Below are 26,986 nucleotides of genomic sequence, written 5' to 3'. Positions count from 1 at the left end.
AGTGGTTTGTCCAAAATCATGTAGCTAAAATATATCAGCCCTGTATTGAATTTGGTCAGTCTGGCTGCAGAGTCCATACACTTAACAATTACACCACAGCTCAGACAACAAGGATTCACGGAGTGTCTGTGCCGGCACAGTGTGCCAGGGTACACAGCGGCGAGCAATTGGGGAAGATCAGTTCTCAACTCCCTGTGTCAGGGAGCGCCTGATACTTTAACTACAGTGGTCAGTGAAAGCCTCGGAAGCATTTGAGCAGAGCCTGGGTGTTGAGAAGGATTTAGTCACCCAGAGGTCTGTGGAAGGGTGTTCTGAGCAGAGCAGTAAATGTGAAGGCGCAAATATGAGAATGAGCTTGGCTTGTTCCAGGGGCTGAGGGTTGGCCCTTGTACTGAACTACTTTTACTTCCTAAGCAAACCTTCTCTCTCACCTCCTTGCCAACTACGACTGACTGACTGTTCTCTGTCTGGAATGCCCATCTCATGTCCCTTAGTGGTCACCTCTGCGACATCACTACAGACCCCTGTCCCCACATGGGGTAGGTGCCCTTCCCCGATTCCCAGCTGGCCTCACTTATCACACTCTACTGAGCTTGTCTTTTTTCCTCCAAGGGGTTCCTAGAAGAGAGGCACTATCTAAACTTGGAATACCCATCCCTTAACACACATTGGGAGACATCCCCATTAGTTTAATGGCTATTACTGAGGTCACATAGTACGTGGCAGAACCAGGACTAAAAATGTACTGTGCCTGTTTTCAAAATCCATGGTTTTTTACACTGCTGTGCTGACAGGCGTATTTGAGAAGTATGAAATGCCCTGGCTTTCATCCAGCGCAGAGTGTCAGAGACGGTAGGTGATTCATCGTGTGCTGGCAGCACGGTGTCTCAGTGCCACTTGTTCTGCGTGAGTGCACAGGGCTGTGAGTTGGGCGTAATGAGCTGAGCTGTCAACAGCCTGATGGCGAAAACAGGGCACGTTCGACCAGTGGTTTTAGCTTTGTGTTAGCTGTTTAGGAGAGCAAGGCGGGATGTGTGGTTGTCCAAGACAGTCTGTTGAAGTTTTTCTCCTCTTGCTAGAAGTTAATCTAGCTTGGTGGTAGATTTTCTTCAAAGGGATTTTAAGACAGGAAAAGGTTAGTCGGAAAACTAACACGACACAGGATGACCCAGGAGAAATAGAACTGAACTGGGAGTCAGGATGACCACGTACTGGCTTTATGACTTTGGACAAAATAAGCATTGGTTTCCCTCTGTGAAATTGGGAGGATGCTGAGTGCAACTAGGGGCTTCTTCCTTGTTAGCTGGTGCTGAGGGGCACATCCAGTGAAGCAGCCCACAATGTGGGGAGCTGTCTGCTTGTGCAGTTCCAGTACTTTCCATTAAGTGGGTTTGGGTGCTCTCTGGCGTGCTTTGAGTCTTTGCTTTGATAGCCCGACATGAATTCTTAAATGTCAGGAAACCTGTTGTATCCTCTGAGGGCCCTCTTTTTTTTTTTTTTTGGTTAAGATTTTTATTTATTTTTAGAGAGATGAGGGAGGGAGGGAGAAAGAGAGGGAGAGAAACCTCAATGTGTGGTTGTCTTTCACATGCCCGCAGCTGGGGACCTGGCCTGCAACCCAGGCATGTGCCCTGACTGGGAATCAAACCGGCGACCCTTTGGTTCGCAGGCCAGCACTCAATCCACTGAACCACACCAGACAGGGCCCTCTTACTATTTTCATTGATTCTGCAGCACTGCCATTCTTCCAAAGCTAACATATAAGCAGTCTCAAGGCATGATACCCCTTATTTCTGAGTCTTCTAGGGGCTTTTATTTGATTGCAGTGTCTGTATATTTAAATCCCAAAAACATTCTCAAACTGTGAGACTATGATTTATGAAATAATCTACTTTTGGTCTTGTCCAAGCTTTTTTGGTTAAATCCATAAGTGAATCTTTGAGTTTATACATAGTAATAAAAAAAGTAGTACAGGTAGTCCCCAACTTACAATGTCCTGACTTACAATTTTTTTTCACTCTGTGATGGTGCAAAAGCAATACGCATTCAATAGAAATCAGCTAGGCTAAGCTATGATGTTTGGTAGGTTAGACATCTTAATTGCATTTTCAACTTATGATATCTTCAATTTATGATGTGTTTTATCAGGATGTTACCCCATTGTAAGTGGAGGAGCACCTGTACCATTTTAGGAACTTAAAACAGTAATGTTTCTAGAAGTCATTACAATGACAGACCCATAGTATTTTGTCTAATTCTTGGTTGTACAAATACCGAAGACAGATATAATTCTCAGGTGAATTCTTTACTCATACTCAGTATCCACTAGAAATCTACCATCTTCTGACATAGCATGCTCATTTTGAGACTCTTCTTGTTAGTCAAACAAAACGCTAGAAGGGAAGAGAGAGAGCATTGTAGCTATCTGGGAACAAAGAATCCTGGACAGTGTATATGGTACTTGTGCCGAATCTTAGGGCCATTTGCTTTGTATTGGAACTTATAAACGTTTCGCCTCATAGAGCAAACCACTGTTAAGAGAACCTCCCATCATACAGCTGATGGCTCTTAATTCCTGGTGGGACTGGCAGTGGCCATTTTATATCTCTGTAGGTTTTACTCTTTTGGTGTTTAACCCTGTTTCTTTTCTTATAAAACTGCCTTGGCATGTTAGTACTACCTGTGGACTTAGCTTCATGCATATTCTGGACATCACTGAAGATCTGTTAGTTCCAAGTCAGGGTCTTGTTGCCTTGATCTGATCCTGGAGGTCGTGTCTCTGCTTTTCTCTCCTTTCCTGACATGATCTCTTTCATAGTCATACCCACTCTTGTTGACCATATTCCAAGCTGCCCAGTCTGCCAGGGGGACTTGGAGCCAGGCAAGATGTCTCTAACTCAGGTGTCATATGATCCCTAGAGACATTGCTGTGGGTTTTTTTTTCTCAGTAACAGGTGGATTGCCTTTCTTTTGAGCTGCCTGCCACTGAGTGGTCGTATCTGACAGCTGTAGTTACACTAATTGATTCAGAGCCAGGATATGTATATATCTGTCTTCCTAGCTACCAGCAAGCCTGACCCCTGATGAACAATGATCTGAAGGTGTTTTCTTGCCTGTCTTGCCTGTACTTTTGGTTTTTTTTTAAATTAAAAGTACCATGGTTAGGAGGAGTTGTTCTTTTAAATCTTCATTTGGCCTCCTCTCAGATGATGTAAGTTTTCTGAATAATTCTGAAGATTGTTATTTCCTTTGAGTAAGTGATAGCATTTCCAGTTACCAGCTATTGACTTTGTTTCGGTTACTTCTCTTTCATTTCCTCACCTGTAAAATGGGGGCAATACTGCAACACAGGATTGGGATGAGGGTTAAATGAGGGTAAAAGCCAAGTACTGGCATAGAGTAGATGCTCAGTAAACATTAGTCCCTCTTGTTTCCCCTAGTTGTCACCACTCTAAAGCTTTTTCTAACCTATGACCAAAGTGACTTCTAGGTGTATGCTTAGGTTCTGTATAGGCCTGCATTGTCCACTACTGTATAATAGCCACCAGCCACGTTGTTGAGCCAAAAATAGACCATATGAGATAGTCCAAATTGAGGTGCGTTATACTTTAAAATATCAGATTTCAGACTAGGTTCAAAAATAAAAACATAAAATCTTACTAATTTTTTGTATTGCTTACATGTTGAAATAGTAATATTTTTTATATATCGAATTAGATAAAATATATACAATGAATTTGACTTTTACTTAAATGTGGTCGCTATATAATTTTAAATTATGTATATGGTTTTGTTATGTTTCTATTAGATTGTGTTGGTTTAGGTCCTGAAGAGGCGTTGTATACAGAGGGAAAATCATCTAATAAACCAAGAAAATAAGGAAAGGTATAAATTCAGGGCAGTATCTTTAATATTTAGAATGTTTGTTTAAAACATCTAAGTTTCGTGCTCGCTTCGGCAGCACATATGCTAAAATTGGAACGATACAGAGAAGACTAGCATGGCCCCTGCGCAGGGATGACACGCAAATTCATGAAGCATTCCATATTTAAAAAACAAACAAAACAAAACAAAAATCTAGGTTTCGTGCTCTTTAAGGAAACTTACTGATGGATTGTTGGAGTAAGTTTTCTGCATTCTTCAAAGCCTATTGGAAACAGTTTTTGGTATTGTTGTCACTTTGTGAAATTTTAAAAAGGCCTAATATCCTCTTGGTGGTAAGCATTCAACCTTTGAGGATTTCAAAATTGTCAGGAGTCCATTTGAAGTTAAATTTAGTAAACTAGTAAGAATAATCAAGTTGGAACACTTTGTATAAAATAAACCAACATTTTTCTCATGATTCATAACAGACTCTAGGCAATCCCAAAAGAACGTTTATTTTAATTCTCTAAAGGCTTCTTTATTAAATTTTATTTATTTTTAGAGCAAGGGGAAGAGAGGGAGAAAGAGAGAGAGAAAACATTGGTGTGTGAGAGAAACATCGATCAGTTGCCTCTTGCACGCCCTCAGCTGGGGACCTGGCCCGTGACCCAGGCATGTGCCCTGACTGGGAATCAAACTGGTGACCTTTTGGTTCATGGGCTGGCACTCAATCCGCTGAGCCACACCCAAAAGCTAGGGCCCAAAAGTGTTTTTAAAAATGTTTTGACCAATAACAGTATGGATGAATAAATATATAACTTCCCAGGGGCATATATTAGAAGCCTTATAAGGCTTTGTTTTATTTTCTTAAATTACTGTAGTTATATTTGAATATATGAACCAGTAAGACCTGAGTAAGTATGGGCTATACAGAAGATAGTAATAAATGTTATTTGTCTCATGGGTCGGATGGGGTGGGGAAGTATAGATAAAAAAGGAAAACGTTTTTCTTTTCCTCATTCTCATAGATGCTTGTTGCCAACATTGACTTGGGTCCTACTATTTTGGACATTGCTGGCTACAGCCTGAATAAGACACAGATGGATGGGATGTCTTTATTGCCCATTTTGGTGAGTATAAAACCCTCAGTCAGGTCTGAGCCAAGACTGAAATAAATTCCAGGTTGTATATAAATTTAGTCTTTAAGACTTAAATCTTAAAGCTATGAAATTGGGGGTAGAGAGAATAGGTTTTCTCCTCTCTCTGATAGGACAGAGTTTTCTTTAAAAAAGAATGACTGACCCACGTATAAACAGTTCTGTATCCTCCCTACTTCCCATCCCCCTTCCCCCCAAAAAATTGTAAACAAAATTAAGATAGGTGCAAAATTGGGAAAATATTTGTAACATATGTAAAAAAGGGTAATCAGTCCTAATAGGTGAGCTCTTAGAAAGCAAAGAATAATATCCCAGTAGAAAAATGGGCAAAAGAAGTAACTAATCAACTCACAGAGGAATTAGAAGTGGCCAAAGTCAATGCAAAAAGATTGCATCAATGCTGATCAAAGAAATGCTTAACTAAAGGAGGCCTTTATTGCCTGCAGAACTGGCAATGATACCCACTATTTCAGAGGTCTGAGAAATGGAAACTACTAAGACTGTCTTCATAAAAGCGTAGTCAGTATAAGCTACCAGGAGGCCAATTTATCAACACATACCACTTCAGAACAAACACATCAAGCAGTTCCATCTGAGAATTTATTCTAAGAAAACAAAATTCATTCAAGAGTACCTACTATGTTCCTGGCACCATACAGAGCTAAATATAAAAAATGTACATGTAGTATTAACAGAAAAAAACAGAAAATCTAAATATCCAGTAGGGAATTGGTTAAATTGTTGCACCATAAGCCAATACTAAATGATACAGATCTGTATACACTGACTTGGAAGGATGCCTACCACATACTATAGCAACGGTTCTCAACCTGTGGGTTGCGACCCCTTTGGGGGTCGAACAACCCTTTCACAGGGGTCACCTAAGACCATCAGAAAACACATATATAATTACATATTGTTTTTGTGATTAATCACTATGCTTTAGTTATGTTCAATTTGTAACAATGAAAATACACCCTGCATATCAGATATTTACATTATGATTCATAACAGTTATGAAGTAGCAACAAAAATAATTTTATGGTTGGGGGTCACCACCACATGAGGAACTGTATTAAAGGGTCACGGCATTAGGAAGGTTGAGAACCACTGTACTACAGGGAGAAAAGGAGGTTTCACAACAGCATCTCTTCTTCATTAAAAATGGATTTTATTTATTGATTTTTAGAGAAAGGGGAAGGGAGAAAAAAGGAAAGAAACACCGATGTGTGAGAGAAACATCCATCGGTTACCTCATGCTCCCAACTGGGGACCTGGCCTATAACCCAGGCATGTGCCCTGACTGGGAATCGAACCAGCTACCTTTTGGTTCGCAGGCCAGTGCTAAATCCACCAAGCCACACCAGCCAGGGCAAAAATATATATTTTAATACATTTAAACATAAACAAGTTTGCACTGATCAGTATTAAAATGTTTTAAGCATTTATGGTGACTCATTATAGGTGAATCTTACTCATTGATTTGTCTGAATCTGTTACAGTTTATTATTAGGTAGTATATGATTTCTACAAGAGAATATATGTAACTCACATTAGTTACGAAATATAAGAAATACTGTGAACCCATCATCCTATTTAAGAACTGAAATATTCCCATTACTGGTCACTACCTGTGGGCTCACTTTCTGAATTTCATGGTCATCCTTCTCTTGCTTTTATTTTTTAGGCTTATTATGTATGTATCCCTAAACAACCTAGTTTTTATACCTAGTTTTTATTTTGCTTTGCCCTCCGAAAATGACATCCTGCTGCATGTCATTTGGAACTTTATTAAATTCAGCATTGTTTCCAAATGCACGTTGTTCACACATACCTAATATTTCATTGTATGAATATGTCACTCACCACTTAATTATCTCTGTTCTTGTCAGTCAAGTGACATTTGTGTTGTTCCAGTTTTGTCTTAGGAACAGTGCTGCAATAGCATTCTTGTACATGTTTCCCAGTGAACACGTGTCTACATACCAAGGTTACAGAAACTGTCCATGTTCATTTCTACAAATATTACTGAGTTATTTTACAAAATGGTCGTCAATTTACATTCTCACCAGCAGTGTGTGTCAGTTCCCTTTGCTCTATATGAAACTGTCAGACAACTTAATTTTTGCCAATTTAGTATGTGAAAAGACCAAAATCATATTTTGTCCTACTATGCAGTTCTTTGTGTATTAATGAGATAAATATTTTTTTACAGCTTAATTAACTTACTGTACATTTCACTAATCTAAAGTGTGTAAGTCAGGTTTTTTTGGTATATTCATAGCGGTGCAACCACACCATAATCTAATTTTAGAACATTTTCATCATCCCCAGAACATTAGCAGTCACTTCTCCATTGCTCCCTCTCCCAGCGCCAGACAAGCACTAATCTATTTTCTGTCCCTGTAGATGTGTCTATTGTGGACAGTTTGTGTAGTCATACAACGTGTGGCCTCTTGTGCCTGGCTTCTTTCACTTTCAGGGGTCATCCACGTTGTAACGTATATCAGTACGTCATTCCTTTTTATTGCTGAAAAATATTCCATTGTACAGATGTATACCACATCTATTTATTCATCAGTCGATGAACAGTTGGGTTGCTTGCCCTTTGGGCTGTTATTAATAATGCCACTAGGAATATTTGTGTACAAGTTGTTGGTGGACAAATTTTTCAGTTTCTTGTATATATACCCAGGAGAATTGCTGGATCATATGGTGGCTTCCTATTTCCCTTTTTGAGAAACTGCCATAATGTTTCTAAAGCAACTAGACCATTTTATGTATTCCCACCAGCAGTATACAAGGGTTCCATTTTTTTTTATTGATTTTTGATGTTTTTAGAGAGAAAAACATCAATATTTTAAAATTTTTGTTTATATTTAGAGGGAGTGAAAGGGAGGGAGAAATAGAGGGAAACGTTGATTGGTTTCTTCTCACGCCCCCAGCTGGGGACCTGACCCGCAACCCAGGCTTGTGCCCTGACTGGGAATCAACACTGGAAACCTTTTGGTTCACAGTCTGGTGCTCAGTCCACTGAGCCACACCAGCCAGGGCTGCATATATTCTTTTTGATTGGTGAATCATTTTTCATTTACGCCTTTTGTGCTGCTTCCCTTGTGAAATGCCTGTTTTTGTCCCTGTCAGTGACCTGTCTTTTCCTTGCGTTAACGTATGACATCACAGGAGTTGAATGTATAAATCATCTCGTTTATGGTTAGTGTCTTCTGTGTCCTGTTTATAAAAATGCTTCCTAACCTTGAGGTTAGAAAACAGTTCTCTTGGATTTTCTCCTCAAAATTGTGTGCTTACATTCAAATCTTCATTGTGTCTAGAATTGATTTTCTTCTATGGTATAAGTCAGGAATCCAATTTCAATTTTTTCTTTACAAATATTCAATTGTCTTTGCTGTTCCAAAGATCTGTCTCTGTACCAGTATCACTTTGTCTTGTAATAAAGCTATATAATTAAATCTTTGTATGGGTGTACCTTTCTCATTATTCTTACAGGGATTCTAGCTATCTCTCTTCCATATAAACTTTAAAAACATCTTTTCAGGTTGCCTAAAAAATCATGTTGGGCTTTTGGTTGGAATTGCATTGAATCTATAGATGAGTTAGAGGGACATTTACTTCCTTTAACTTTCTCCAGACAGGTCTTATACTCTATACTCTCAGGAGCCAGGGCAGGCCACCCTAATATGTCCTGCAGTGGCATATTATTTTGAATTAAAGCTACTTAAGAAACTGCCAGTGTGAGAAGAAAACCTTGAGCACTCTGCCCCAAGAGCAGGAGATGAAATCTCCCATGTGATACCATGTGATAGCTGCGCTCCCTGCTCCTGAGGCCTGAGAGACAACCTTATCACTGGAGTTAGAAGAATCCAGTTGAAAGCCCTGTAGAAGAATCCAGTCGAAAGCCCTGTACTGCCTTCACTAATAGACTACCCAGGCCCCAACTTTCATTAGATTCCTCACTAATGAACACCCAGACGTTGCTTAGAATCCTTTCTAATGAGCACTAACTTTATCTGTCCTGTCAGTTTCTTACAAAGTTATTGTTAAAAAATATAAAAGGGTGCCTAGTTCAGTCATGTCTTTGAGGCTCATTTTGTGAGCTAAGTATTATATTTGTGATTATCCTGTGCATACATATTAAATTGGTTTTTCTCTTATTAACTTAGTCTTATGTCAGTTTCACTATTTTTTTATTAGTCCAGCCATAAGAACCAAAGGGGTGTGGAGGGAATTCTCTCCCTACCCACAAGTTCATGTATGTATGGTATCTGCATTCTGACCATCAAGAAGTACCTATTACAGTCCTTATTAGCCCAGTCCTTTTAATATTTGTGAGTTCTTGTCCTTGTGTGTATTAAGCTATAAATTTCTTAGTATGAGCTTAGAATAGTTCTTACATAGCGTTTATAGACAGGATTGTTTATTCTAGCCTGGACTTCCAGCACCCTGCATGTGACTGGCTCTTGATTAGCTACTTTGTTGGTTTCCATTCCTGACCTGCCTCACAGAAGTAATCTTGGGGAATAACTATAAAATGCTCAAAGCATTTGACCATCACTTGCAAGGACTCTAGAAGTACCAAGCATGGTACTCAGTAGCCTTCATACACATAAATTTTAGTCATTGCCTTTAGTTACTGAATAGTCCAACCACTGTTGACTGCCGGGTTCCCTTTCACAGTAGATGAATAACTCTGTGATCCTTTTCACAGCCTAGATGCCTCACAGGAACCACTTTTGCTCTTCTTTTTAGAGAGGTGCCAGTAATGTGACTTGGCGATCGGATGTCCTGGTGGAATATCAAGGAGAAGGTCGTAATGTCACTGACCCAACATGTCCTTCCCTGAGTCCTGGAGTATCTGTGAGTAATAGTTTGAGTTGGCTTGGACAGCTTTCTCACTGTCAGCACAGCAAGGCATTAGTTTACAGGTATCAAGTATTGAAACCTTTCATCTGAGTCCTACTTCCATGTCTCTTGGCTTTGTCACTTGATTGTGAAAGATTAGTAGATGCACAAAGGTGATTCAATAATCCTGAAAATGAAAAAAAAAATCATGAAAATTACATTGCCCATGTATTGTCAGAATATGCACTCAAATTCTTCCAATATTTGTAACAAGTACACATATCTTTCTGCCCATATTCTTACCGTATCAATCAATACCCCTTCATGTTTTCCCTCCCTTCCCAGTAGCAGTACTGGTTTTTATTAGGGGTATCTTCAGTGGCACCCGGCAGAGAGATCGGGCTCCCACCTGTAACTGCTATCATGAGTGTCTGGCATTGGTGGCACCATGCTGGCCGTGGGGGTGGTTACAGCTATGCTGGCCTCGCTTTGGAGAATGGAAAATAGGCTTCCACTTGGAATTGACTCCCCTAATACCATGGTGTTATGATACAGTTAAGAACCAACCAAAAGTTGGTATGGAAGACTTAAGTAAGTTAAAATTCTAAGTCCTATTTGGTGATAAGAACACTCATAAGTAACTTACCTGCAGGTGATTTTACAAAGTACATTTTAGCATTTTTTTCCCAACCATTTAGGATGGCAGTTCCTAGTAAACCTTAAAATAGTGACTCATTTGAGTATTGATTTCTTCTCCTTACCAACCATACATTTTACAGGGGCTTATTACAACTAACCCTTATCAGGAGATAAGCAAGTAGGGCATGGCAACAGAACCACCACAACCACGTTCCTTAGTCACTTAGCCATCATCCCGGTAAGGAACAAAGCCTCTCAGCTATTCTTGGTTGATTCTCTGTGGAAGGTTTCTTCATTTCTGTCAATTTGGTTGCTCCTGTAGGCAGTCAGCAGTTGTTACTATAGAACTGTCTTCACTTAACTTTTGCAATATCCCTACAGCAATGTTTCCCAGACTGTGTGTGTGAAGATGCTTTTAACAACACCTATGCCTGTGTGAGGACCCTGTCAGCACTGTGGGACTTACAGTATTGCGAGTTTGATGACCAGGAGGTGAGATGCCTGGCCACCTCCCCCACCCTGCGTCTGTTGCAAGCACTTTGTCGGCTGGACGTGGTGGCAGAAGAGCAGGTCCAAGGATGCTCTCTAGGGAGGATGCTTCTTACCTGTACTTCCACTTAGGTTTTCTTCAGCTAAGGAAATAGAATTCCCCACGGCCATTCTTTACTTTGCTGTGACCTTTCTGGATGAGGTTTTCTCCACTCCCACCACCACCCAAACATATATTTGAAATGTGGCAGGTCGTGTTTTCAGAATGCTGCATGCCTGGTCCATTTGCTTCCCCACTAGTTTGGGCCAAGGGTCAGACACCCTCAACTTATTCAGAACTTCTGTCCCTGTCACAGCATAATCCAGTGCTACTCGAAGATTAGCAGTGGGGGTCAGAGGCAGGACCAGAAGCACCATTCTTGGAAGGTGGCACTCAGCCAGCACAGATCATTGTGGATTATCTGAAAGATCACGTGGACTCCTGTCCTTTGTGGTTTCATATTATTCTCAGCAGGTGCTAACCTGCCCCATCTGGTAACCCACATTTCGCCATATGGAGCCAATGCGCATCGTGATCATGTTTCTCACAAGCTGACTCACTCGCCATTTGCTTGTAGCTCATAAACACTTCAGACAGCAGGCAGGAGAGCTCCGTCAAACTCAATTTCTGTTCCCCTTGCCCCATAATCTTTATCAGTGTGCTAACTACTTTATAAGTGATAGTCTAAGGGCAGCCACTTGAAACCATTATAGGCAGAATTTACCTACCATCTTCCTAATCTATCACTTTACTCCAATTTGAAGAACAAAGTACATGCAGATTGGGGAGAAACAGCGATATTAGACAAGTCTAATGTTAGAAATAATAGTATTGTATCCTTCAGTGTGTCCAAAACTGTTTCTTAAAACAGGGAAACGTAACATTTTTATAACACAGGTTTGAGAACTTTCCTGTCCTTACAATTCTAAGGCAAAAATAAACCTTCAAATGTCAACTCCCACTCAGTAACTTCATTACTAAGTGTAGTTTCTGAGACCTTGCCATCTGAGGGTCATGCCTTCTGTTGTCTGCTTTAATTATAGAAAGCAATACCTGCCCCTCCCAACTCTGCCGGAAACAGGCCCCTTTCCAACATGTGTGCCATAGACTGGAGCAATTTAAGCCCCAGAACAGACACTCCATTGTGTCATGTATATCCTTGGGCTCTTGGAGGAATTTTTTTTTTTTTTTTTTTACTTTGAGAATCTTGAGACCAGATGATATTCTCCTGGGCCTTGGGTGTTGTCTACGCCCTCCCTCCCCATTTAGAAATAGTTCACGAGTATTTCTTTAAATGTAACCCCTTGCTCTTTTCTTTCCTCCATCCTTTCATTTCCTGTAGGTGTTCGTAGAAGTCTATAACCTGACTGCAGACCCACACCAAATCACCAACATTGCTAAAAGTATAGACCCAGAGCTTTTAGGGAAGATGAACTATCGGCTAATGATGTTACAGTCCTGTTCAGGACCAACCTGTCGCACTCCGGGGGTTTTTGACCCCGGGTAAGTTTCCGTTTTCTTCAGTGACTTTACCAAGTTATCTAGCAGTTCTGCTGTTCTTAAAAGCAAGAGGAGCCTGAGGGGTACTTTTTGCTTTGAGCCATGCTGTGTTTCTCATTCTTCTGCCTTAAAGTGGGAATACCGTGTCTTAGTGCATCCGCCTGTTGTGCTAGGAAAATAAGCTCTTGGAAACTTCTGTTTTTGGTGCTGATTGGTGCTTGAGTTAGATAGAGGCATGGATCCACTCCTCACCACTGGGGCTCTTCTGCCGTCCTCCTGGCCATGGTTCTTGTCAAGGGGCTTCTTGAGAGTAACTGACCATGTGCTACCCTGTCTCCTAGCAATTCCAAGAGCATATGCCTTCTATTTCATTTCTCAGAAATGAGAATACCTGCCAGGAAATTTAATGTATTAAATACAGATCATAAATAGAAGGTGTAAACTCTCAGGTGCTAAAATATGTAAGTCCGCTGCAGCACACAAAGGTCAGAAAGATGTTTACCACCTACTCAGTCAGCCCTGCTCCTCCTGCTTATTCCTCTGGGACAGTAAGTTGTCACCACCGACACTGGGCTCAGCACACTGTGCATTTGAGCTGCCTGTGGCCAACCTGTCATCTTTGAAAATTATAAAATTAAACTTCCACTGGGAAAAGATTATTTCTGTCCCTATACTCTCATTGTAGGACAGAAGGAAGAATGTCCTAAGTCATTGGAAAGTAGTAATGTTGTTATTTAGCCATCTTCATATGAAGTGATTCTTCAGTCCAAATTAGAGGAATGTATTGAGTTGGCCAAAAAGTCTGTTTAGTTTTTTCCATAAAATAAAAGACATTTATTTTCACCAATAACTATTGATTGGGCTATTTTGAATTTGTCGGCTGTCTCCCACTTGGTATAATGTTGATTGTTCTCAGTTAATGTTGCGATTTGATCGCTATCAGCTTCAGCTGGTCTACCCAGTGGGGGAGCGTGTCCCAGTGAGAACTCTCCAGCATGAAACTTCAGAGACCACTTCTGACACGTTCAGTCAGTCACAGCACCTTCTCCACACACTGCACAAATCTCTTTCTGCATTTCAGTTGCCTTTTTTCTTCCATCCTCAGTATTAAAATGGCTACACGAAAACTCACCAATTTTGGTAAGTTGTTTTTTTGACAACTATCACAATACAGTCTAACAAAATTGTTTCAAATGAAGTTAAAGACAATTAAGCACTATGAGAGCCATCTTACAGGAAAAAAACAAGCTTTTTAGCCAACCCTGTATGTGAATGAGTAGAGAAACTGGATTCTAGTTTTAGAATTCATTTTTTAAAAATTCCTTAGCCGTAGCTTATTCTCTCCTACTAAACATTCAGGCCTGTAGAATCCCCAGAGGCCCAGTCCGTCCCCCACATGAGGACACAGCCACATACATTCACCTACATATTGTGTGTGGCTGCTTTTACACTTCAGTAAAATTGAGTAGTGGGGACAGAAACTGTATGGCCCACAAAGTCTTAAAATATTTATTATCTGGCCCTTTAAAAAATTCGCCAGCCCCTGCTTTAAAATAGTAAGAATTCATTTGTCCCAAAAGATAGCAGGTACAAGAAAAACTAAAATACAGTGTTATTTCTAGGTTTCACAGACTTGTCTCTTTATGTTTGCCAAGCCTCAGCTCAAGTTACCATTTGGCATTCACTGTACCTTTTCCATGGGTGGTAAAATAAGTTATTTTACATGCCAGGCATTGTACATAAATTTCCTTACTGTTTTATTGGTGGCCGGTGGGGTTAATGACTTACCTAAGCTCCTAATGAGCCAGATTTAAACACATGTCTGTGGTACACCTGTGCTCTTACCCACCGCAGTCAGGGACTTAACTGTAAAAGAAGGGCTTTGAAGTGGCTGGTAGGGCCTTCAGCAGGAGTTAGATTCATCCATCAGGCTGCTTTATACCTTACAGATCACCACTCCCCCTCAAAAAAAAAAAATCTTGCCTCCTTCCTAATGCCCTGACTTCTGCTTCTTTTCTCCCCTCCTCTCTCTCTGCACTGTTTTCTGCTGGCTGACTTGCGATGGAAGTGCCTTTATATTAAGTACTCCTGTTTTGTACACAAACTTGACCACTGAGTTCCCCTCTGGTGGTTTAATTGTTCCTTTGATATCTTCCTGACATCCTTTCCACCCAACATTCTGAAAGAAGTACTGGGTGGCTAACTACAGTTAATGTGACATCCTTTTATTTTTCTTCCCCAGATACAGGTTTGACCCTCGTCTCATGTTCAACAATTACGGCGGTGGCAGGACTCGAAGGTTTTCAAAGCATCTTCTGTAGCCACCTCTGCAGTTGGGTCCCCACACACCTCTTTCTGATGAAGTGATTGTAGTTAAGTGTCTGTAGCTAGTCTTCAAGACCACACCTGGAAGAGTTTCTGGACTGATTTTAAATCGTTTTAAAAAGCAACCCAGTCAGCTGATCAACTTGTGCAATGTGTTAAACTGTGAACTCGGCCCTTTTGTCAGAGCAGCTGTCCCTGGTCCCTTCGTTCAGCTGATCCGACTGCTCCCGAGGTCTTTGTTCTCACCATCCCCCTTTCTGTCCTGGGGCTACAGTTCTTGACTATTTCCCACATGGTCCAAGCCTGGATTTATAAATATATTCAGATAAATGGCAATGCTTTAGGGCGAAAATGTTTTTGATTTATAGCTCGAACTAAAATCAAAGGATCTTACACCATTTCAGATTGAACATTTCACCATCAAAAAATACTAATATCACATGGCTTGAAGAATAACTATCAGAGCTAAATCTGATTAAGAACAAGTACCATTGTTTTTAGAGTAGCAGAACTATGTTGTTTATAATAATGTATCCATTACAATGTGATAAGCTCGCAAATTCAAAACGTGTGAACCAAGCGCTGTTCCTTTGGGGGGAAGTCTAGGCTGGTACTACACTGAAAGAGAACAGCAGGCTTTGGTACAGGCCAATTCCACCTGGCTGCTGACAGCGAGAGTCATCTGTTTCCTGGTGGCTGCTAACCACATGGAGTGCCAGTTAACAGCAGTGGTGTTGAGGGGAGTGTCTCTTCTCTCAATACTGTCCCCTCTGAGCCCTGGAAAATAAAGTGGCTTAGGTAGCTCAGCAGAGAAAAAGAACTTACAAGGGTTGGTGAAGGCTGAGTGTGTGAGGGCCTTCTGCAGATAGGCTCTCTAGTTGGCAGGTTGAAGGGCTCTAGTTGGGATGCAGTAAGTACCTGTACAGCAGGGAGTCTGGGTTTCAGTCCCACATGTGAAGTTGTTTTGACTCTGCATTTTGCTGACATTCTGTTCATTTGTTAAGATACAAAAATGTCTTACAGTTGATGAAAGTATCAGCTCCTTCGCCCTACCTTCTCAGTTTTTGGAGTCTTGTGTAATTTGGGCCCAATTCACTATTCTTGTCAAAACCAGATCTTGTTAAGGTTTCCTCACTATTTAGAACACCTATATTTTAATGTTTCTTGGCTCAAAGACCAACCCTGTTTCCACCGTTTTCTTCACAAGAAGGCTAATTTGTGGAGGGACAGCAAGGAAGGAGGAAGAGCTGTGGTTTCTAACCTGTTCAACTCAGGCAATAGTTGATGTTAGCTTTGTAAGACATGGTCATAAGCAACTTTTCTATTAGAATGCCAGCTAGCCATGGTGGGTTAATAGCCATAGGGTTTATTCTTTTACCTCATGGTATTTAGAAGTGAAGTAGGCAAATGAAATGAACACCTCTGCTGTGAATGTTTTAGGGAAAGAATTTATAAAAATTTGTAACTAAAAGTGAAGTACAATGTTGAACATGGTATCAGCTTTATTCTACACTTCTGATTCTTAACATTACTCAGAGTCAACTTCCAAATCAATGCCATAGTTATTGCCCAATAAAAAGAAACCAACTCTTACCAGGTCTTGTACTGTGATGTCATCTTACTAATTTAATTCATTTGATGATGCTGGTTTCTGGAAACAGGTAAAGTCATAGAGTGATCCACAAGTCAGATGCTGACACATCCCCGTCACACTTCTCTTGCAACCAGCAGACTTCTGTTGGGGCGATGGGGATGCAGTGAGGCCCTCTGCTGGTACAGCTCCTGCCTAACTGGTGAATGGCCTCTAACTTGACTCTCCCTTGGAAGGCTTCATTCTGGATCTGTGCTGAAGTCATGTTTCATTAAGAGCTTATATAGTCTAGCAGACTATGAAATGCACTGAACTTCTGAAGAGGTTTGTGTACGAGGGACCCACTGCAAGAGGCTTGCCTTGTTTCCCTCTTACTTATACTCATAACTTTGATTATTTTCCATTTTAAGAAGGCCAGGTCTGATCTTTTGGTCCTCTTCAGCGTAGAGAACTATATACCCATTAGTAATGAATAATTTTTGCCTTATAAAAATCTATTACAAAGCTTTTCCTCAAATACAGTTACCAAGTATGAAATACCTTTTGAACGTCTTTGAATTTGACCAATGGTGCTGTTGCAAAATACATTTTTTGACTTTTTTTCTTTTTTGGCCAATACATTTTTTTGTCAATACAAACTGACAACACTTGGGTTTTTGTACAAAATAATGATAGCCATGGAAGTTATACCTTAATCTATAAAAAATGTTCTTAAACCTATTTTTAAGTGTCTAAGTCCCTTAACTTAGTGCTTTTTTAACAAAAGAATTGTCCCAGCATCCTTAGTATGAGACAGCAAAGGGTATTTCATCTGATCCACCAGTGGAATTAGATGGGAATGTTTGGGTTCTTTAGTTTTACCACCATTTACATCCCATTGAATTTTGTGAATTTCTCTGTTTGCATCATCTGTTCCTAGAAGTTATTCTGCCCTGGTTCAATGACATTTCAGTCATTTGACTTAGAAAGTGCCCTTCAAAGGACCCTGTTCACTGCTGCACTTTTCAACAAATTAAAATTTATTTCTGTTCTAGTGGAAATGTGTCCTTTGTTTTAGTCCACAAGTAGTAATTTTGACAAGGTGCTTTCTTCCTTAATGCTGTTTCATGTTCCCATCACTCACATAGTACTGGAGACTGGGAATTTCTGCGCTGGGTGCTACAGTCTGTCCATCCCTGGAAAGTTCCCCTACACGTGGTCCCTGCTGCCTGAGGTCCCCGAATTTAGCACCATGCAGAGAAACCTTCCTGATAAATCTTCATGCATTTATAGCCTTGGAGAAAAATCATACCTTGGCTGGCTTTAAATTAAACTAGGCTCACCTTCCTAGGAGCTTTGCCTTGATGACCAGTCATGTGGTCCATTGCCCCAAATAACTTCATATGGAAGTTGAAAATCTTTTCTAAAAGGAAAAGTTAATGTTTTAGGCTTGTGGGCCTTGTCTCTGTTGTAACCACTTAATTCTGCTGTTGTAGCACAAAAGTAGCCCTAATCAATAATTATATCAATGAGTGTTTGTATTCCAACAAAACTATTTACAAAAACAAGTAGGACATGATTTGCAAACCCAGACCTAGAAAGTTGCCTCATACCTTAAAAATCATGAAGGCCAAGTAGAAAAACAAGATGTTAGGAGACTCCCATAAAGTTGTCAGATGACTACCAGAAAAGCAGGCAATTTGGGTGTATCAGTGTGAAGCCATCAACAAGAAAAAGGGGAAGGTTTACCTGCATCCTCAAAAAGCGAGGTCAAGTACCGACTAGACCAGATCCATTTTCCTAATTTCTCACACCTATTTTCACTGAGACTTCCTGCCTTCTAGAACCAAATTCCTTACAGAGCCCTGGCTGGTGTGGCTTAGTGGATAGAAAGCCAGCCTTCGAACCAAAGGGTCGCTGGTTTGATTCCCAGTCAGGGCACATGCCCGGGTTACAGGCCAGGTCCCCAGTTGGGGGCGCATGAGAGGCAACCACACATTGATTCTTTCCCTCTCCTCCCTCCATTCCCTTCTCTAAAAATAAAATATTTTTAAAAAATATTCCCTACAGAATTAGTCTTTCATCTTCTTTCTCTACTAGCAGTGTGTTTAAAGGGCTGGTCATATGTGTACCTTGAAGTCTATTGATGCAAAAGCAGACAACCAGAGAACCCGGAGGCCCCAGGCTGACAGTACTGTGCTGAGACTGCTACGATGGCCTAGGAATTATGATGTAGGATGAGACTTAAACATGACAGTACAGGAGAGCAGCTAACCTGTCTAAATCTTGGTCTTTAAGAGGAAGTGTGCAATGACCATCTTCTGCCCAGGAAACCTGAGACCCACTGACATCCTCTTAAGCTGCACCTCTGACTGTGCTGGTAGGTCTTCGAAGGGTAGACAGATACTAAGGATGCTTATAATTATTATTTATTGGGATAAAAATAGCTGTGTGGGATAGATTTTTTCCCCTCAGTTTAATTTATGCAAGCTCACAAAGCTAATTAGTCAGGACTTTAAAGAAGATCTGGCTTCAAAGCCATCTTTCTGTTAAAATCTGCTGTCTCTGATTTATGAAGGATTTTTCCCTCCATCATATATCTGAGTGCCTACTCTGCCCGCTAGTTATGTCCTATTCCTGACCCATTGGGACATTATGTAAGTTGAAATGAGAAGAAAAAAATTTCCAACCAAGAGTAGTCTATCTGGTGAAGTTATTCAGAATTGAAGGAGCAAGTTTTCCAGGCAAGAAAACGCATCACCACTAAACCGTTCTTAAGAAACTTCTTTAAGCTGGAAACAATGGGTGCTACTAAGTAACAAGAAGACATTTAAAAGTATAAATCTCACAACTAAAGGTAAATATGTAATGAAAAGTAGTGGGTTAATCATTTGTAAAGTTTGTATGAAGGTTAAAAGACAAAGGAAAAGTAACTATAACTACAATAATTACTTAGGGGATACACAGGATAAAAGATGTAAAATGTGATACCAAAAACAAAAGGAATAAAAATAAGAAGTGTAGCATATTCAAACTTAAGTCGTTTCCAACCTAAAATAGACTGTTATAAGTTGTTTTATGTAAGCCTCAGGGTAACCACAAAGCAAAAACCTATAGTACTGTACATATATACACAAAAGATAAAGGAATTAAGCATACTACTTCAAAGAATCATCAAACCACAAAGGAAGAAAGCAAGACAAGAAAGGAACAGAGAGGAACTATAAGACAGCCAGAAAACAACTAACAATGGCAGTAAATACATATCTTTCAGTAATTACTTTAAATGTAAATGGCCTAAATTCTCCAATCAAAAGACAGTGGCAGAATGGATCACAATAACAAGACCCATCTATATGCTTGCTGCCTACAAGAGACTCACTTAAGATGTAAAGACACATACAGACTGAAAGTGAAGGGATAGAAAAAGATATTCCATGCAAATGGAAAACCAAAAAAAGCTATACTTATATCACACAAAACAGACTTTAAAATAAACACTGTAATCAGAGACAAGGGACATTACATAATGATAAAGGGATTAATCCAACAAGAGGACTTAAGAGTCGTAAGTATTTATGCACTGAACATAGGAACACCTTAATATATAAAGCAAATGTTAACAGACTGAAAAAGAGGAAGAGAACTTGTCCCTGATATCTCTATTTACAAGGCAACTACAGTTTCAGACTAAGAACAGGAGGTGCCGCTACCATTCAAGTGGCTTCTTGTCATAGCCATTAGAAAAGAAATAAAAACAGCTCTTCTCTTCACACCTCATTTACCTATTTCTAGCATGGCTGTGGTAAGCCAATGTCCAAGGTGGCACCTAATGATCCTGTGTGGTCAGTCCCTTCCTGCAATGCATCAGCATTGGTCCGCACCACCAATGGGACAGGACACACGTGATGGTGCGACTTCTGAAGCCACTTCCACACTGTTCTCCCCTGGATTACTCTGGGGGAAACCTGCCAGTATATGAAGACACACAAGTAGCCCTAGGGTCAGGTCTACGACGTGGTGACAACCTGAGGACTACTGCAAATGACCCACGTCATCTGGCCAGCCAGCAGTGAGCCATCTCAAAAGCAGAATGCCCTATGCCCTGGCTTCTGTGGCTCAGTGGATTGAGTGTCAGCCTGCGAGCCAAGTGTCACTGGTTCGATTCCCAGTGAGGGCACATGACTAGGTTGCACGTCAGGTCCCCAGTTGGGGGCGCGAGTGAGAGGCAACCACACAGTGATATTTCTCTCCCTCTCTTTCTCCTTTCCCCTCTCTCTAAACAAACAAATTAATTAAAAAAAAAAGCAGACTGCCCAGCCCAGTCAAGTTCATATAACTGCACCCAGCCTGGGCCAACATCTTCACTCATGAGAGACCTCCAAGCCAGGACCATCAGCTGTTCCAAACTTCTGACCCACAGAAACCACATGATATAGTAAATGTTGTTTCAAGCTGCTGATTTTGGAGTAATTTGTTATACAGCAATATTTGACTAATAAACTGACCACTGCTGGTTTACCAAGAGAAAACCTGGGCCATGCCTTTGTCAAAATCTATCCAATCGTAGGTACCTGGGAAAGAGCAAAGCTGTCTATTGGAAAAGGCTCAACTTATCTCCAAAGGGAGGGGGAAAAAGTCATATGTACATTACATGCTTGAAGAATATAAACACTGGTTCCCAGCGATTGTTGCTAAAACCAAGTGGAAGCTTCTTTGTTGAAATGGTTGCTAAAATGTTCTCAGCACATAGTGGAAAGTATTTTAATGGACTCTGTTTGACTGGCAGGCTCCAGTCACAAATCCAAGTCTTCTCTCCAGGGGTCTCCGTAACTCACAAAATCTAGTGGGGAGAGCAGAACGTGGGGCCAAAGCAGGTCTCAGCAGCTGCAGCACGTCAGGATTCTGGCTTGGTTTCTGAGGCACCTGTTGTCCAAACCAAAATGACCAGTCGACTCCTCCTCTGCCTTGTCCCAAAGCTAGAAAAAGCTCAGAAGCACAACTCGTTCTGTTCTTAAGTCCCTAAGAAAATGCTGCTTCATGCACTCCTCTCCCCCTGCCCTCCCACCTCCCAGCACCTCCCAGAGTAGGTGAGCAGCCACCTTTGGTCCGAGATCAGCGTGACAACCTGGATTCTTTCAGTCTGCAATGAGGGACTAAGGACTTTGAGTTTAGCAGGACAGCCTTCAGCCTCTGACTATGCTTTCCTGGGTGCCGCCCCAGAAAATGAAGCCCAGATGCCAACTCAGGTTCTCTGCCCAGCAGGAGAAACCAAAACAGGCCTTGGTGCTCCTGCCCCCTTCTCCTTCCGCAATGCCACAGAAGGCCCTTGTTAAAGAGTTCGGCCAGGGAAGAGCACTGACTGCAGGAGGCTACAGCTCAGGGCCGCCCACAGAGGAGCCCCTTCCTATTTCCACACAGGTCTCTGAAATGTCGAGTCCCACAGATGTGCCCTGCAGCTGGGGGAGATACGAAGTGAGTTGAGGATACAGTCCAGAAACCAGGATGAAGGCTCCCCCCCACCCCCCGACTGCACCCTCACGCAGCCCTCAGGCCTGGGTGTTATCAGCATGGCTCTCGCCTCACAGTGACATGACAGCTCGGGCGTCCCCGAGTCCCCGCTGCTCTGAGCATGTGGCTCTAACCTGTCAGAGCAGAGAGACAACACGCCACAACAGTATTTATGGGAAGCACAAGGGGAGCCACTGAATAGTGACCATAGAATCTTGAGTGTTCTGCTTATAACTCCATTTCCTTCCCTAAGTCTGAGTTTAAGAAACAAAGTTTCTGCCTAGAAAAACGTCCCTCTTGGAAACTGCATCCTAGGCGATGCTTCCCGATGAACGTCTGTGTCAGCACCTTGGCCCAGTGGCAGAGCAGCCATGAAAACCCCCCTAGGAACAAGAATGTGGAAAATAACGCCACCCTGCACGGCATCAGGCTTTACGGTGTACGAAGTACCTTCTCAGTCACCATCTTGTGTGCCCCTCACATCAGCCCTGTGAGGCAAACGCGTTATACAGAAAAAAAGCTGGTTTGATCCACAGCAACTGCCATTGTCAGTGTTAACTCTGCTCTTGCCGAAGATGAACCCTTAACCTGAGGAGAGTTTAGCTCTAGTTCTTTTCCCATAATGGAAGAAAAACAGCAAGAGTGACGCCGACAGAACGTGCTGCCAAAAGACCTCAGAAACCACTTCCCACAATGTAGGAGACTTTCATCTAAGTTACAAATTCTGCTTGGTAACTCCTGCTCATCCTGAAGATCTCAGCTCTAGTTCACTTCCTCCAGGAGGCCTTCTCTAACCTCCACAGAACCCTCTGTACTTTATCTTCATTACACTTACCAGTTTGCATTGCACGTGCACTCTGGTTTCCAAGAAGACAAGGGTCATGATGTTCTCTCTCACTGGAATCTACCCAGTACCTAACATCCTCAGGGAGATTTGTAAATATTTGTTGAAAGAAATTAAATACTTGATGTGCTACTCAAGTCTCTTTTTGTGCAATGAACAGAACAAACTAACATAAAGTGAAAGGTTAAAAGAAAAAAAAAGGATGATTATAATACAGATATAACAGAGCCTGACAGTAAACCAGATACACTCATTCCTCAAATATGATTACAATTAGTTTCAAGCCCTTGGCCAGGAAAGAAAAAGAAGAGGGAGGGAAGGGCGAGGGAGGAACCATATAATAATTCTCATTTTAATATGCATAAACCTTACTGCATTTCCAATAGTATGAAAGAAAGTTTAAATGTTAGAATATTATTAATCCTATGCATCAAAGCTATATAAGGCAGGTAACTGTAAACTGTGAATTCCTCAGGGAATCAAGAAGTTGGTACCAGCAGCAATATCAGCATTTGTCATTTGGCAAGCTTTTCAGAAACTAGGCAAAATTAGAAATATGCAGAACTCACCACTATTTTGTACAAATTAAGTTTTTTTAAGGAAACATTTCAATGCAAGGACCTCATTTTCTCTTCCCACGGATCCTAAACACCGCCCTTTCCCAACCACCAGCTTCATAACAAGTAACTGTTCACATGACCTACTCGATTAACCAATCATCTTACTTGCAAAAGAACAAAACTTAAAAAAGCAAACAGAGAGAAGTTCGAGGGGACACAGGAGACAGAAATATCACTCATGGCCTCACCAACTCCCTCCCCCAGCACACACAAACTCCCATAGGAAGTGTATTTGGAAAAAAGGCGCCCTGACCGGTGTGGCTTGTTGGGCGTCATCTTGCAAAGCAAAAGGTCACTGGTTCAATTCCCAGTCAGGACACAAGCCTGGGTTGTAGGTTTGGTCTCCAGTTGGGGTGCATACAATCTCTCTGACATCAGTGTTTCTTTTCTTCTCTTTCTCCTTCCCTTCCCCTCTCTCTGACAATAAGTAAATAAAATCTTTTAAAAAGAAGATGAAGAAAAAAAGCAATGGAACTTGGACTTTTCTGAAGGCTGAGATCCCAATTCTTCGATATCTATAGCTGTGTTCTCAGAGAAGCATCTTTTTTTGATAAGGCATTAGAAGACATACTTGATTTTACCTAAGCACCATTGACTGTAAACCTTTTCCTTCAGAGAGCACATGTTCAAGAAAAAAACTATGAAGACACTATTTATAGTTAAGATTAAAAGACTGGAATATAAGCCCTGGCTGCTGTGGTTCAGTGGATTGAACGTCGGCCTGTGAACCAAGTGTCGCTGGTTCGATTCCCAGTCAGGGCACATGACTAGGTTGCATGTCAGGTCCCCAGTTGGGGGTGTGAGTGAGAGGCAACCACACAGTGATGTTTCTCTCCCTCTCTTTCTCCTTTCCCCTCTCTCTATCAATAAATAAATAAAAGTTAAAAAAAAAAAGATTTGTAGATAGTAGTAGCTAGGAATAATAACTAAAGCACTAGAAACAAAATCAAGAGAATAAAAATGCTTTAAAAAAAAACTGGAATATAAGTTTGTTGCCTCCCCATCTACCATTGTAATAATTCAAGGAGTCTTAAGTTTTGGCAAGACACTACAGTTTGCTGCTCCAGAATGCTGAGAATTTAAGAAAATTTTATGGCACTTGAAAATGAGAAAGCCCTCTAGAGCAGAGCCCCCCTAGATCTCCACTTCAAAGAAAAGGAGCTGCGCAGGGTTTAATTAATCCCATGTGCCCATCAAGGGCAGGTAAAGTGAGGGGAGGGCGCAAACACCACCATCTGTGCCACTCAAGATCAAGGCCCATTAAAGGTAAGGCTCTTTGTTTAGAAAGATAAAAACAAACTGTAACAGAACCCTTGGGCTGCTCCGATTGAAACAGAACCCACGGGCTGTTTAGTTAGGGGTCCGATTGCCCGCCGCCAGAATCATAACTCTGAATACCAGAGTTTGGTGAAAAGGAAAAGAATTGTTTATTTACACAAAGCCCTGCCTCCCCCTCCCAGACCTGGCCAGACTTAGGAAAGTCAGAAACACCGTTTCCCTACTTCCTAGGCACAGTTCAGCTTTACCAGTAGCTGCCAATCACTCAGTTCTGATTGGGGAGGTCCTTTCTGTACTGTGGTGCCCTCCAGCTCTCAATGCAGGACCGCCTGGATTCTCAGCCTCCTTGTAAACTGCCTTCTTCCTGCAAACCGCATGGATCTCCTCTCCTTCTCAAAGCAGCCTGGCAAGAGCCTCTTCTTAAAGCAGCCTGGAGACCCCTTCTCCAAGCCAGATGGAGGGAGCCCACAAGAGTCAGAGAGTGAGGGCGTGAGGGCCAGAGAGAGCGAGCCTCCTAGAGCCAGAGCCAGCCCAAAATCTGTCCGCAGCTCCTCTCTCTTCCTCCCTGCCTCCTCTCTTTCCCTGCGTCCTCTCACGCAGTGGGTGTTGCAAACCGTCCTGACCATTCACAGAACCCTACGTAGGGTCTGTCTGCTTCTTTCCTACCAGCCCACAGTCCAAGATCCCTCCCATCTTCTTGAGTCTTGGGAGTGAAGCAGATCTTTGCAACAATGTTTCCAGCCACTAGCTCCAGGCATGCAAGGGCATCCTGAAAGCTGCTTCCTGCTGCCTATCTCCCAGCTGCAAACTCTGGGGTTTGTTTTTGGACTCCCCTGTTTCTGTAACAAAACCATCCTGGTTAAAAGAACTCCCTCCCAAAACAAAGCCAAAACCCCAAATAAGCCCTTATGTTTGTGTTCGTGTGTGTGTGTGTGTGTGTGTGTGTAATCATTTCTTGGGAACAGGAAGAAGAGAGGAGCTTTTGGAGTCCAGCTGCTGCCAAGGGCTACCTCACCCAAACCTGAGAATCACAACTGTCCTTGGAAACTATTAAGATCAAAAAGGGTCTGCCCTCTACCTCTCCAGTCTCACCTTGCAGAATTAAAGAGAAATACTTGCCAAAAAAAAAAAACATTAACCAAAAAACTTTATGGTTATTATTTATCGCTGCCCACTCCCCTCTCCCTGCCCCATCCCCCCCATCCTTATAAAAAGCTGCTTTCTTGCACACTTAATAAAGCAAGCAGTGATTCATACAAGACAAGTATACACTTTCAAGACTTAAAATAGTTAGCTTTCTATGTTCCTTTGAAGAGGATCATCCTTGATGGGAATTAAAACTCCAGCCTTAAGTGTGGGCTCCTCCAAAACTTTGAACTCTGAAGCTATTCTGTGATTCCAGGGGATTATCTTGCTAACTGTAGTAAGAACACTGGGTTCAGTCACCTGCCCCGCCAGTTTCTCCCATGCCACAGAACCTGTAAACGAATACAAGGGCAGGTGTTTCACTCTATGTAACTTCGTGTAATCACTTAAATGGAATGCTAAACGAACAACAAAAAGAATGCTAAAGAATTGTGCCATCAAGGCTGTCCTTTCATTTCTCATAAATCCCAACTACACCCAGAGACCTGCTCTCAGAAGAACTGCCCATTAGAGGCAACCAAAAAGGCTTTGAATAGGCAGTTTCGTTGACAGGCTGGAATGTGCTCCCAGGAGGAGGGTGGAGAGGCAGAGCTGGACTGGCAGGACCCAGCCCTGCCAACCCCTCACAGAGGGGCCGCGGGCAAGCCAGACCCCAATGCTGCCTCTTTCCTCACCTGCAAAATGAGGAAGGGGGGAGGAAATGAGTTAACACATGTTAAACTTTTTGGAATAATGCCTGGCACACAGTAAGCACTTTGTTTGAATGTCGTATAGAGACTTTCCCTCTTCTTTCAAAAATACAAAACCCCTAACTGGGATCATCTGACAGATCCCCAAACACAGTGTACAATTCTTGAGAACTGATTTTGTACCATATGAATATTTATTTAAATAAGTTATCAATCAGTGAGAGATTTTGAAGAGAAGCCTAAGGCAGGAAGTTAAATCCCTTTAAAGAATAAAAATTTCAAACCACACCCCTGTACCCTGTATAATAACCAAGGCTGACCTCCCAAATTAGATTCCTCTGGACATTTCAGTGAAAAGGAAACACTATACAGAGCCACCATTTTGTCATACTTTCACTTGTGAAGCCGCTATAGCATTTGAAATGCACCCCCGCCCCCCGCCATCGGTGGAGCC

The 26,986-nt window shown here is 41.7% G+C and overlaps 1 protein-coding gene and 1 non-coding gene across 2 annotated transcripts in view; both read left to right on the top strand.

Annotated features, from left to right (window-relative positions):
* The window catches only part of GNS (glucosamine (N-acetyl)-6-sulfatase), a 45,403-nt gene extending 28,936 nt beyond the window's left edge, over positions 1-16,467 (top strand). Inside the window, exons 10-14 of the mRNA XM_090273557.1 lie at positions 4,893-4,994; positions 9,789-9,896; positions 10,902-11,012; positions 12,392-12,552; positions 14,792-16,467. Of these exons, the coding sequence (XP_090129683.1) occupies positions 4,893-4,994; positions 9,789-9,896; positions 10,902-11,012; positions 12,392-12,552; positions 14,792-14,870 (561 nt within the window). The 3' untranslated portion in view covers positions 14,871-16,467. The remainder of the gene's footprint in view (positions 1-4,892; positions 4,995-9,788; positions 9,897-10,901; positions 11,013-12,391; positions 12,553-14,791) is intronic.
* LOC150012084 (U6 spliceosomal RNA) lies at positions 3,946-4,052 on the top strand. Its single transcript, XR_016510872.1, has one exon. It is a non-coding gene; the product is annotated as a U6 spliceosomal RNA (small nuclear RNA).
* Positions 16,468-26,986: the final 10,519 nt, after the last annotated feature.

This window comes from Furipterus horrens, unplaced genomic scaffold (genome assembly GCF_987537825.1).
Source record: "Furipterus horrens unplaced genomic scaffold, mFurHor1.1.pri manual_scaffold_4, whole genome shotgun sequence".
Taxonomy (NCBI): Eukaryota; Metazoa; Chordata; class Mammalia; order Chiroptera; family Furipteridae; genus Furipterus; species Furipterus horrens.
Note: the sequence above shows the minus strand (reverse complement) of the source record. Positions and strands in the feature narration are given on the sequence as shown.